At 43.4% G+C, this 12739-nt stretch overlaps 1 protein-coding gene across 1 annotated transcript; it reads right to left on the bottom strand.

Moving 5' to 3' along the window:
• Positions 1-1938: 1938 nt before the first annotated feature.
• LOC120651057 lies at positions 1939-4703 on the bottom strand. The gene is made up of 4 exons (XM_039928400.1): positions 4146-4703; positions 2807-4033; positions 2605-2723; positions 1939-2521 (listed from the first exon to the last, which is right to left on the bottom strand). The coding sequence occupies exons 1-4, from the start codon at positions 4687-4689 to the stop codon at positions 2135-2137; spliced, it is 2277 nt and encodes a 758-aa protein (XP_039784334.1). The 5' UTR covers positions 4690-4703; the 3' UTR covers positions 1939-2134.
• Between the last annotated feature and the right edge of the window lie 8036 nt (positions 4704-12739).

Genomic DNA, 12739 nt, shown 5'->3' with positions numbered 1-12739 from the left:
CCGCGCCCTCGCCCTCGACGATGCCCTCCCGCCGCTTGTACATCCCGCCAACACTCCGCGCGACTTCAGCTGCGCCTCTTGACAGTCCTCCGCCAGGGTTTCTGCCCCTGGCCCCGACGCCTCCAGAGCGCGTCATCACCCAGGTCTATGTGCGCAGGCCACACGCACCTATCGTGCTTGCACCTGCTTCTTCGGTGGCCGCTGAGCCTGTTCTGCCATAGGGTGCTGTGGCCATCTCGCTGGTGGCCAATCAGCACGCCATGACGACCCGTGCTAAGAGCGGCTATCAGATGCCTCGGCTCCTCCACGTCGCGCCCTGTCCCAGTGCCGAAGACCTATCCTAGCATTCCCAAGCCACATTCGTTTGCTTTCATTAACTAAACATAGGAAGGGGATATCAATTACTGGAGCATCATAATTTTTCTAATTTCACAAGAAAGAATCAACAAAAGTTGCCAATCCTCATCAAATTAATTGCAACTTGCCTGAACTTGCATTTTGCAAGATTAGATGTCAAACCAACAAGATGCTCTGCAACTTCAGCTTCATCTATGCACTGCCTTGAGTGAACATTAGTGTAGTGTGTTGCCAGTGTGCTTAAAACCTAAAAATCCAATAGATATTACACATTACAGGATAAGAAAAGTAAATAAAAATTTTAAATAGCTTGCGACAGACCTCTTCTACTGCTGGACATTTCCAAGTATTTAAATTGTTCTTGTACTGACTTTGTTCACTGACATGACAAAAAGAACACATTTTAATATTGGCAGGTTCAGATAGAGTTGCATTTTTCCACTGATAAAATTACCATGCATGTCCCATGAACCCATTAAGAGCGTTACATGTTGGTGACTTGGTGCATAATGAGCAACAATGCAGCATAGACACATAGTCATGTCTATTATAGATCTACTTGTCACTTAATCTGCACCTACATTCACATCAAATCTTCTCCTGACAGCGTTTTAGTACACAACAATGCAACTAGAGGGAACATAGAAACTAAAGTCAACTACTATCGCTTGGGATTGTGCACCATAGCACAAACATCTTTTACTTGCACTTGTCCCCTTCCCTGTCCAAAAAACAATAGGTTCCAGGTGATACAACTGATTAACCAGCATGCTGGTTCACCATGCGTGTTAGTTACTTAGTTCTGTTAAGTCTAAGGAATACATAGTACCTAGCACAACAGAACTGATCAGGAAAAGGGTGATGGCAAGCTGTCAGTGCAATGTAAGTGGGAGTACCACCCCAAAGGGAGCCAATCGGAAGTCTCTTCCCACGGTTGAGCTTTTGGTTAGTGTCATGTAACAGGCTAACAGCAGTGGTAAACGCCAACTGTAATTTAGGTGAGCATCAAGCCATCAACAAATAATGAGCAAGAAGTAAAAATTATAGATAGCATTGCCACCTCATAATATTATCTTCTGATATGTTCAAAGTGTTCATGTTAAAAAGGTTCAAGATATATTGCTAACAAATAAAATCAACTAGGGATGCAAGTGGCAACACCAATGTGTAGTAGTTGGTCACGCTAGCTACTTCATTATGTTAAAAAAATCGCTAGGCGGCGACCCACCGCCTAGAGCCTAAGCGAGCCTAGGCGTTTCAAGGCGGTTTTCTAGGCGTTTTGCCAAATATGCAAATATCATATGCATATGAATAAATTATACAAACATAGTAGCTGAATAAGGGAATATAGATGAACTGATTCTGGCCATACCTTAGTTGATGCATAAGTGATGTTCCTACATTGCAGTTCAAGTGGTCTGCAACCATAACTCAAATCTGCACCATACAAACTGTTCTGCAGTTAGATATCAGCAGTACAAGTGATAGAAAAATAGAAACTAGCAAGGTAGATACTTATCTAAATTATCTGAGCCATCTCCCATCCATTAGGCCATCTCTCATCCATGAGACCATACCAGCAGCAAGCAATTACATATGTTATATCACAAGATGGACAGCAATTACATATTTTACACCACACAAGTTGGATAGCAGTAAATTGAAAAAACAGTCACACACTAGTTCATAAGTTTAAGACAGTTCACATGAATGCATCAGAAAATAGATACGATAACATGGCATGATAAACAGATAAAGCCCCACTGCAATATCTTCTTCAATAGGGTTCCATTCGATCATCCTCATCTTCTTCAAACTCTTGTTCTTCGGAGTCAAATTCTTCTCCTTCATACAGCTGTCTCACTCTTGCACTTCTACGCAGCTCAAGTTGTTCCTCTGCTCCCACTGCCTCTCCAATAGCAGACCAAGATATCCATGTACCTTCCATCTCCTCATCTTCATCTCTATAGACAACAAGTGCACAGTCATCTCCATCCTCATGCAGAAAACCTTGAGCTTCAGTTGTGTCACTAGACAAGAGAACATCACTGATCCTTTTTGCCTTGATCTTTTCTTTCTTATTAATCATCTTGGAGTTGAATTGAATAAATACCAATTTGTTGAGGCAAGTTGTAGTAAGCCTATTTCTCTTCTTAGTGTGTACCTATAAATTTCAAATGAGAGCATTTTCAGTTCTGCAATTTAATTGTAATGCTACTGAAATGTTGACACTAGATAGGTACTAACCATTTCAAACCCCCTCCAATTTCTTTCACAACCAGAAGAGCTTGATGTCAAAGATAAAATCCTTGTAGCCATCTTTTGTAAAGCTGGTGTTTCAGTTTCATATAGCCGCCACCAAGATGCTGAAAAAATAAAAACTACTCTATTAGTTAGTAGTTACAATAAGATAGATGAAAACAACAAACAGCCATTTGCTATCAATTACCTGGGTTGTAATCAAAGTTTTGGCAACTCCTTGCAAGCTTCTTGTTAAATGGTCCTTCTCTATTCTGAAGCTTCTTTAGTTCAGTGCTGACAGCCTGATCTTGCTTATCCTCATCATGGTGATAAAAAATTTCCACACAACTGATAAATCCTTCTATTATTGTGGCATCATCAAAGATTGATGGGTCACCATAACTATAGAATGGATTGAGCAAATAAGCAGTCAAATGCAATGGAGAATCAAGTCTTCCTTTCATCTTCTTCTCAATGACAGCAATGACATCCTTGAAACGGGACTCAACATTTCCAAAGGCCTCTTTGATCTCTCTCTTTGCCTTTAGTAGTTCTCCATATAAGAAACCCATGGACGGCTTCACATCCCCATCAACCAAACGGAGAACTTTGACCAATGGCTCAAAAACACTCAATGTTAGCTTGACATCCTTCCAAAAGGCTGGATTCAATATAATTGCTGTGGCATCTTTTCCTTTCTTTGATTTCACATCCTTCAATGTGTCCCACCTACTATGAACCACCATCTTTCTTAACTGGTCCTCCTTCTCTAGCATGTTGTTCAAAGTGAGGAAGGCTGAAGCAAATCTAGTCACTCCTGGCCTAATTATCTCTTTCCCCTCCGTGAAGTATCTCATGCACTCCAATGTTCTTGTGTGTCCATAGATAAATATGGTGAATGCCTTTGCTCGGTCAATCACCTTCTTGAACCGCAGCATGTTGCCAATTCCCTGGAGCATCAAGTTGATTGTGTGAGCTGCACAAGAGGTCCAAAACATATGTGATCTCTTCGCAAGCAATAGCTTCTTTGCTCCCATATTGTTTGAAGCATTGTCTGTCACTACTTGCACCACATCATCCGGCCCAATATCTTCAATTGCTTGGTCCACTAGTTCAAAGATGACTTCACTTGTGTGTGACACATCTGACATCTCTTTTGAGCTGATAAAACTGGTTCCATCAGCACAATTAGTGCACACATTCATTATGCTTCTCCTTTTCCTATCTGACCAAGCATCAGTCATAATAGAGCACCCATTTTTCACCTTCTCGGCTTCACGTTCTTGCAGCAAACTCTTGGTTCTTGCATATTCTTCTTCCAGCAATTTCTCTTGCAGATCAAACTGAGATGGAGGTTCAATTCCAGCTCCAAACTGTCCAATTGCTTCACACATTTGCTTGAACTCATCATTGTCACATGCATTGAATGGTATTGCTGCCAATGTTACAAAAAAGAAGGTTAACTAATGTTCAGTACAGCCATAATAGCATCTAATGAATTCTGAAATGTAAATGGCTAAATGCAGAATAGTAAATTAGAAAATTACCATGTGTATAGACCCATCTTGCAATATATTTATACACCTCATGTGTTCTTTCTTTCCAAAGTTCCTTGTTCAGCTTCGGTTGCTTCAAAGATTCACTTTTTGTTGCTTTAGGGTCAATGGCACATGTCCATTTGTCCATGGGTCCTAATTTGTGAGGCTCTGAACTTCCAACAGAAGTCACTTCGTCTTTCTCTCCATCTCCAACCCGAGAAATATTCACTTCCTCTCTAAGTTCGAGCTCTTGAACAATTTTCTCCTCCCTCTTCCTTTTTGATTCATTTAGTGATTTTTTGCACTTCTCTTTAGCCTCCTCTGTGCTATCCTTGCATTTCTTCACATTATTTCCTTCATTGGACACATGTTGCTTCAACCGATAAATCCCTCCTTGCATCACCTTGCCACGGAACTTGCACTTCACCTTGTCTTTGTTGTTAGCATCAACAAGAACCCCATATTCCCATCCCACATCATCTGAATTCCTTTTCAGGACATTGACTCCCTCAGTTTCAATTTCAGGTGCAGCTGCAGAGTCCGTTATCGACATCCTACATTGATTCAGAGTTAAACATATGAGAGGAGCAGAGGGAGGGAGCAGAGGAGAGGAGCACAGCACTAGAGCAGAGGATTTGAGCAGAGTGAGGGAGCAGAGGAAGGGAACTGGAGCAGAGCAGAGGAATAGAGGGCAGGTGCAGAGGAGAGGGGAGGGGCGGACCTGGCAGTGACCGTCGGGAGGGGCGCGCACGGCGGGGAGGGGCCCGCACGGCGGGGATGGCTGGGAGGGGCGCACCTGGCAGGGAGGGCAGACCGGCGGTGAGGAGCTCTGGCCGGGCCGGCGGGGACGGCAGGGAGGGGCGCACCTGGCGGGAGGGCAGACCGGCGGGGAGGAGCTGTCGCCGGCGGGGACCAATCCGCCGGGAGGAGATGCAGCCGCCTTCGCGTCTGCGAGTCGGGCAGGCAGCAGCCCATTCCCGTGCCGCCTTTTTCTCCTCCTCCCTCTAATCTTTCCCGCGCAGCCTCCTTTTCCCGCGCCCATAGCCATCTGCGCGCGGGGGCTCTCGTCCGGAAGATCAATAAGCTTGTATCGCAAAGCCCATCCTGGCCCATGTATTTTGGAGTGCACAGCCCACTTGATAGTAGTGCGTATTCTGTGCACAGCACCGCAGAGCCACAGAGACAGAGCACAGAGGAGACGGTCCGCACTGCACTTGTCCGTGAGCAACTAGGGGTTGTATTCTTTTATATTTCACTTTGTTTTTTACACGAATCTTTATAATGTGGTATTCAACATTTTCATCAAACTGGTTCAACAATTTAAAAAACCACATTCAAAACTTGGGGAAAAAGTCAACATTTTCTAAAAATATGTTGAAATAGGATGTTACAAATGTTGAAATGGTATATTAAAAATGTTCAACTAGTATACTAAAATGTTGAAATGTTAAGATAACAAATTTGAAAATAACATATTGGATATCATTTTCTTGCATTAATTCTAATCAACATAAATGTGCAAGCGGATTTTAAATCGGATATATAGTTTAAGAGAAATTTTCATTTTAAGTTTTGAATTCCTTTAGCTTTCAGCCCGCCTCACCCACTTGTGATGTGACACGTGTTCAAACCCATGCCTTAACGCTGATGTCCGCTGCTCCCCACATGGGGTTCTGTCGTTTTGGTGCTTAGCAGTGTAGGCTCACAGCAAATCCTAACCATCCAATTAGAATTACACGCATCTCAAATATTGGAAGGTGTATAAAAAATATCTTATGGAAGATATATAGGTTTTCCGTCTGCGCGCGCTTCCGCGGCCGCGGGCCCATTTTTTTTGGCGCCGGGGAGCCACGCTCCCGCTGATTCGCCGCCTAGGCCTGTTGGGCGCCGCTTAATCGCCGCCTAGGCCCAATGACCCAAAACAGACATAACTTGCATCCGTACAATCAACACACACGCACACACAAAATGTGAACGAACAAAAAAATAGTTTTTCCTTTGGAAACAGACCGAAAAATGAAGTTATTAAACAGAATAATTCAGATTTCAGGGAGCTCACCATTTGTTTATGTGATTCATTAATTTATTAATGACGTAGCATATTCTGAATTCTTGATACTTTTTGCGAACTTTTTGCACATGATTAAAGAACAACCCTTTGCTTACAAGATCACAGAACTCCTCAGCTTGAAGCACAATTGCAATATACTGCACTTTTGAGAGTGAAGATGGGTCCTGTAGAAGGATATGTTACATTAGGATTTATCGTGTGGTTACTTTAGGAAAAGACAGGCACAACCAAAAAGGAGGGGAACAAAGGAAACATATGTTTCCATATCGCAGTCATCATGAAGACTGGAAAATGCCTGAGCAACATCATCAGGAACCTTCATCTTCCACAAAATTGATCCCTTAATTGGATTATTAGTAAGTTTGTAGGAAAAACCTTTCTCTGACAAACTTGAAAAAAGGCAACCTGTTTGAAAAGAGGCAGATATCTCAGCAATGCAGTGATATGGAAATATTAAACAAGGGTCAAGAGTTCAGTACAACTACTGGATCCGCCATATTAACAAACCTCCAATGGAGCCACTTTTAGCCACAGTATGGTCTATCTCAGCGGTAATGCATTCTAAAGCATATTTCCCTGATTCCCACTTCTGAATTTCTTTGTCATTCTTCTTGATGGCTAGTTGTGCTCTCATGGCCTGCTTCTGCAATTTGTCTTCCTGAAAAAAGTAACATGCTCTCTAATAATCTACCATGTGCATGAATAAACATATTGTTCTGTGAAACATTTTATGGGCCAAACCTGTTGTTTTTGTTTTCTTTCATCCATCATTTTGGTTCTCTCCTCCTTCGTCAGTCTCTTCTTTTCCTATGTAATGCAAGAACGCCTCGCCACTTAAACTACGCAATTTGTAAAACTTAAGTTTCTTTATATAAGCCATACCAGTTGTTTTCTCTCCTTCGCTTCAATCTGTTGAGCATCATCTTCTTCGTGCCTCTTCTTCACTTCCTACATGCACATTATGTGTTGTCACTCGATTGATGTTAAATAGCTTAATTTTAATCAGTAGGCATGCCTGGCGCAGTGGTAGAGCTTTCCACTTGTGGCCTGGCAGCCTGGGTTCGAACTAGCCTCCTTGCACTGCAAGGGTAAGGCTGCTAGATAACACCCGTGGCCCTTCCCCAAACCCCACATAATGTGGGAGCACTCGCACTGGGTACGCCCTTTTAGGCATGCAGAGTTACCAAGTTCTGCCTTTCCTGTTTATGCAATGAAGCATTGTCTTTCATGAATAGTATATAACACTCCTACTTATGCAAGAATTACCTGCACTCAAAATATGTAGCGTCTAGCGTATATCCATATATAGATATTATATACCTAAAAGCCAAGAAATGTTTTCTTTTTGCATAATCTTATAAAATACAGCATTGTATTTCACAAAAAACTTCTGAAATACAGCCCTGTACATCAAATAAACTTCAATTGTTCAATAGATGTGACTTACTGGAATTCTTTTAGTTAGGGTTGTGCACACCCAACAGATGATTTCGAGTAGTTCTGGTAGATGGTGTTATCATCCTCATCATCACTTTCCACAGATATCAGAGAAGCTGCAAAATAGGAAGAGTGCTATGGGGATTCTGGCTTGGTTGAGCAAAGAAACAGTGACAACTGGATATACAACATTATCCATGAAAAACTAACCTCCATTTTATTTATCATACATGAACTCTAGATGATACAGTCCTAAAATCAAATAAGTACCATTTTGCTTTAGTAATTCTGATATTGCTGGTTGGTCCAACTTCCAATTTATAAATGAAGGACCTGATCCCTTAAGATATAGTTATATACTATGGCCCTGTTTAGTAGGGCTTCTCCACCAGCTTCTCCAACGGCTTCTGGTGAAGCCCTACCAAACGGGTTAAAATAAAATGGCTTCACCTAAGAAGCCGCACATGAAGCCCGAAACGGCTTCCATTAAAGAGGTGGAGCCAAAAAAAAGTGGCTTCACCGGCTTCATCCCCATTCCCATGTATTAAAGTGCTCTCAAAATTACCACATTGCCACTGAGAAGCCATTTAACCAAACATTTTTCTAAAACAACTTCAACTCCACCAGAAAAGCTGTTTGATCAGAGGAGCCACAGCTGGAGCTATTTTGGGAGAAGCCGGAGCTCTACCAAATGAGCCCTATATGTCAAGGACTACTGTTTTAGGCATGCATTGCTATCTGTGTCCGTCTCTTCATTCGAACGCAATCCTGATTATGATAATTGTAACAACACATTTTAATACAGCTGTTTGCATGACATCAGAAATCAGCTGCTTCCATGATCTCATATTGAGCATGCAAACACAATGCCTATGATAGGGTAAATCTCAATTTTCTTGTTGAAATCCTAGAAACTAGAGGGTTTATCCCTACTCCTATGATAGGGTAAATCTCGATTTTCTTGTTGAAATCCTAGAAAGTAGAGGGTTTAGCCCTTCTTGGATCAGCTGGATGCGGAAGCTGATTACAGGGGGGTATGTCGGTGTGACCCTAAATGGCAATGATAGCAATTTTTTTCCAAATAGGGAAAGGCCTGAGACAAGGGGACCCAATCTCCCCACTGTTGTCCAATCTGGTTGGCGACGTTTTAACTAGGATGCTAGCAAAAGCAGCTGATAGTGGCTTGATTAGAGGGTTATTGACAGAGTTTAGAGAAGGTGTCATATCCTTGTAGTATGCAGATGATACTATTCTGTTTTCTGGCATAGATGAACATCACATAAAAAAATCTGAAGGGATGAACACCATTTAAAAAATCTGAAGAGCACCCTAGCTTGGTTTGAACAAATTTCTGGGATGAGGATTAACTTTCATAAAAGTGAACTAATACCTTTTAATCTAGAACAGACTGAAATTCATAGGATTGCACACATCTTTGGGTGTCCTGTGGGGACTTTTCCCATAAAATATATTGGGATCCCTTTGCACTATGAGAAGTTTAGTAGAGAAGACATACAGTACAGCCTTTAGTTGACAAAATTCTTAAGAGAATTGCAGGATGGAAGGGCAAGTTACTCTCCTATGCTACTAGAGTAGTCCTTATTAGAACTCACCTTGCCTCAATTCCTGTCTATTTGCTGTCCTTCATTAAGTTCCCAAAATGGGCAATTAAAATGATCTCCACACATATGGCCAATTTCCTATGGAATGACAATGAAGATAAGCATAGGTGGCATGTTGCCAACTGGGGATCACTCAGTATGTGCAAAAAGTTTGGGGTGCTGGGCATCCCTGACCTCGGAGAACTTAACATGTGCTTATTGGTTTCTTGGCTGCAGAGGTACCAAATAGATAATGATAAGCTATGGAAACAAATCATGTATGCCAAATATGATACTGAGAATCCCAACATGTTCTATAGCAACTCTACAGGGGCTTCTCAATTCTTTAAAGGTTTGATGTGGACTGCCAAATTAGCTAAGATGGGCTATAGATGGAGAATAGGGGATGGTAGGAAGGTTAGATTTTGGAAAGACAACTGGATAGGCCCTTCTAGTTTGGCTATTCAATTCTGGGATCTTTATATTATAGTTAATGAGAAGAACAAAACTGTACATGATCTTTGGGATGGTAGTAGTCTGAGGTGCACATTCAGAAGAATAGTCAGTCACAGCCTCTATAGAAAATGGGAGGAGGTGTTTCAATTTGCCTCGACCACCTTTATTAATGAATAGGATGAGATGATTTGGACTTTTAACTCTAACGGAGGGTACTCTTCACAATCCCTCTATAGGATAATCAATAATAGGGGAGTGAAACATGTTCACTTCAAGAGTACATTTCTTCTTATGGCTCCTCACACAAAATAAAATCCTGACTAGGAATAATGTGAGCAAAATAAAAACTATAGAAGATAGCAGATGCCTCTTTTGCAATAAGAGAGAGTCGGCTGTGCATCTTTTCTTTGAATGTGTAGTGTCAAAACAAATGTGGTTACATATCTCTGATGTAGTAGAAATTAGCTGTGGGACTGATTTTGGATCCATTGGAAAACTTTGGCTCAGTAAAAGAAATGTGATAGCAAATATGTTTACTTCTGCTGCCCTGTGGGGCCTTTGGAAACTAAGAAAATATATCTGCTTTCAGAATGGACAATGGAAAGATGTGCAGACAATGCTCCAAAGAATAGCTGGGTTGATTCACAACTAGAGAGTTCTCTGTCCAGAGGAGAAGAAGCAAGAATTCGAGCAAAAGCGAGACAAGATGTGGTTCTTGGCCGAGAGACCTGGAAGATTGAAAAACTAGCAGGACCCCTCAAGCAAGAGCTGTTCGAATTCATCATGAAGCATGACGGTGGATGGGAAGGGGCTCATGTACCAAAGAACTTGGTGCCGCTGTTGGTCTGAAGATATTGCGAAACACCAGAAAGATGTGTGCGATGTGGGCAAGATTGGAGCCATTTGCCAATTTACCAGTCCAAAGAACTGGCTTCGCCATTGGAATCGCCATTTTACCACTCCAAGCATTACCATCTCGTTTTTTTCTTACCACTTGACCCTTTTACCCTCGTCTGTTATCTCCTTCCTCGGTCCCCCTCCGCTTCGGAGACGGATTCAGTGACTTGCCTTGAGCAAGTCACGGCGTAACTGGCGGCTGTCTATCCACCGTCCAAATGTGATCCAAGGGGATGAACGGACTTGCTCGCTTTTTTAACAGATGTCGACTGATTTTAGCCACGGGGACTTTGCGTGCTTGACTCCACCTCCCGCGCCGCTCCCGCTCCGTCCATGGCGCCGCCATGGAGGCTGGAGGAGAGGAAGGACTAAGGAGGAGACGCCGCCCCAACAGCTTATGCGGGAGCCGTGAGCGACGCCGCCGAGCTCCGCCGCCGCGGCATGCGAGGGAGCCGCGAGCGACGCCGCCGCGTGCGTGCGAGGACCACGAGCTCCACCGCGGCATGCGGGCGAGAGCCGCAAGCTCCGCCGCCGCGGCGTGCGTGGGAGCCGCAACCCGCGAGCAACGCCGCCGCGGCGCGTGTAGGGGCCGCGACCTTCGCCACGGCCGCGCGCTGCCGCCGCCGGGCTTGCTGGAGCAACGACCTCCGCCGCCGCCATGGCCCGCCTGAGCAGCGGGGCCGTTGCGACAACATTGGGGCCGGCCGTGCGGACTCCCTTGGGAGCGCTGCTCCAGCCATGGCCGTCCGGGGCCGCTGCGTCGGCCTTGTCGCTGGCCGGCGGACTCCCTCGGGCAGCACGGCAAGGGCGACCTCGCCGGAGTCGAAGACGACGACTCGGCGATGGAGAACTCAAGCACGCGTCGAACACCAAACAGAAAACAGACTCGCTCAAACTGGGCTCTGGTTCATCCAAATGACACGACTTGCTACTCCTAGCTGTAGAAAACTAAAGAGCAGAACACGCCTGAGTTATCCAACAGCTCGGCCACGGGGTGCGGCAAGGGCCTCAGGGATGACCGGCTTGGGGAGGGTGGAGATGGACGGCGCTAGGTAGTGCGGGACGTCTGCCTCCTCCACGGCGTCGACGCTTCGACGCCGAGTCCTAGCTAGCAGCGCCCCTCCCACTCCTTCCACGGTGTTGGAGCAGCCCCAGGTCTCGTTCGTCTCCTTCGATGGTCTCTAGCACAAATCATCTGCTCCGGGGCTGCAGCAAGGGCGGCGTGGCGCGGGAGAAAGGGGCGCGCGAGCGGCCAGTTCCCGGCTTCCCGCTGAAAAAGCGAGCAACCGGGGTCGTACTGGTCACATATGTGACTGCCATGTGTTTCATCGCAGAAGTGGATTCACGCCCCACCAATTCTTGTTGGACCGATTTCGCGGGACGGGAAGCTTTTTGAGCCAACCTTTCTCAGTCATGTCACCTAGTACACTTCTTCTTGTTTTTTGCACTTAATTTTTTAAGGACCCAATTGATTCGATAGTTTCGACTGAAATTCTAGATTTGTTCGTTCAACTTTTTCAGACTGGTGAAACTAAACGAAAATGTTTTCTTCAAAAAAACAAAAATGATCTTAAATTTCCTTTTCTAACATATGGCATTTGAAATTTAATAAAATTTGAAGTTCAAGATATACTCCTAAAATGTTAATTTTATATGAGTAACAACAATACAGACCATACAAATTGCTTCGTAAAAAGTTTTAGAAACAATTCTAATAAGATTAAACTTGATATAACCTTAAAATAAATGAACAAAACACTACAAACATCTTGTACAACAGATAGACCTATAGAATAGTTTGCATAGGGAGTTGTACTATTGTTGACTTCCACTGCAAAGATCTTCTGAAGTTGTTCAGAAATTCTGAATATCTCACATTCTTTTCGTGGATCAAACATTCTGTTGAAAAAAATAAAAATATTAAATGAAGTTATGATCAAGTACACAGCTACAAAATGAAAATTGTAAAATTAGAATTAATTTTAACTGACATATTGTTTGTCTTGAATGGAAGTTTTTAACGAATATATGCCTCCAAAATTCTGTAAAAGATACAATTTAAAAAATTGTTACTTTCTGTATGATGAATGCAGAATTGAAGTTGAGTTGAAAAGATTAAACTTAACTTTTTTTAAAAAAAA

This window comes from Panicum virgatum, chromosome 9K (genome assembly GCF_016808335.1).
Source record: "Panicum virgatum strain AP13 chromosome 9K, P.virgatum_v5, whole genome shotgun sequence".
NCBI lineage: Eukaryota > Viridiplantae > Streptophyta > Magnoliopsida > Poales > Poaceae > Panicum > Panicum virgatum.
Note: the sequence above shows the minus strand (reverse complement) of the source record. Positions and strands in the feature narration are given on the sequence as shown.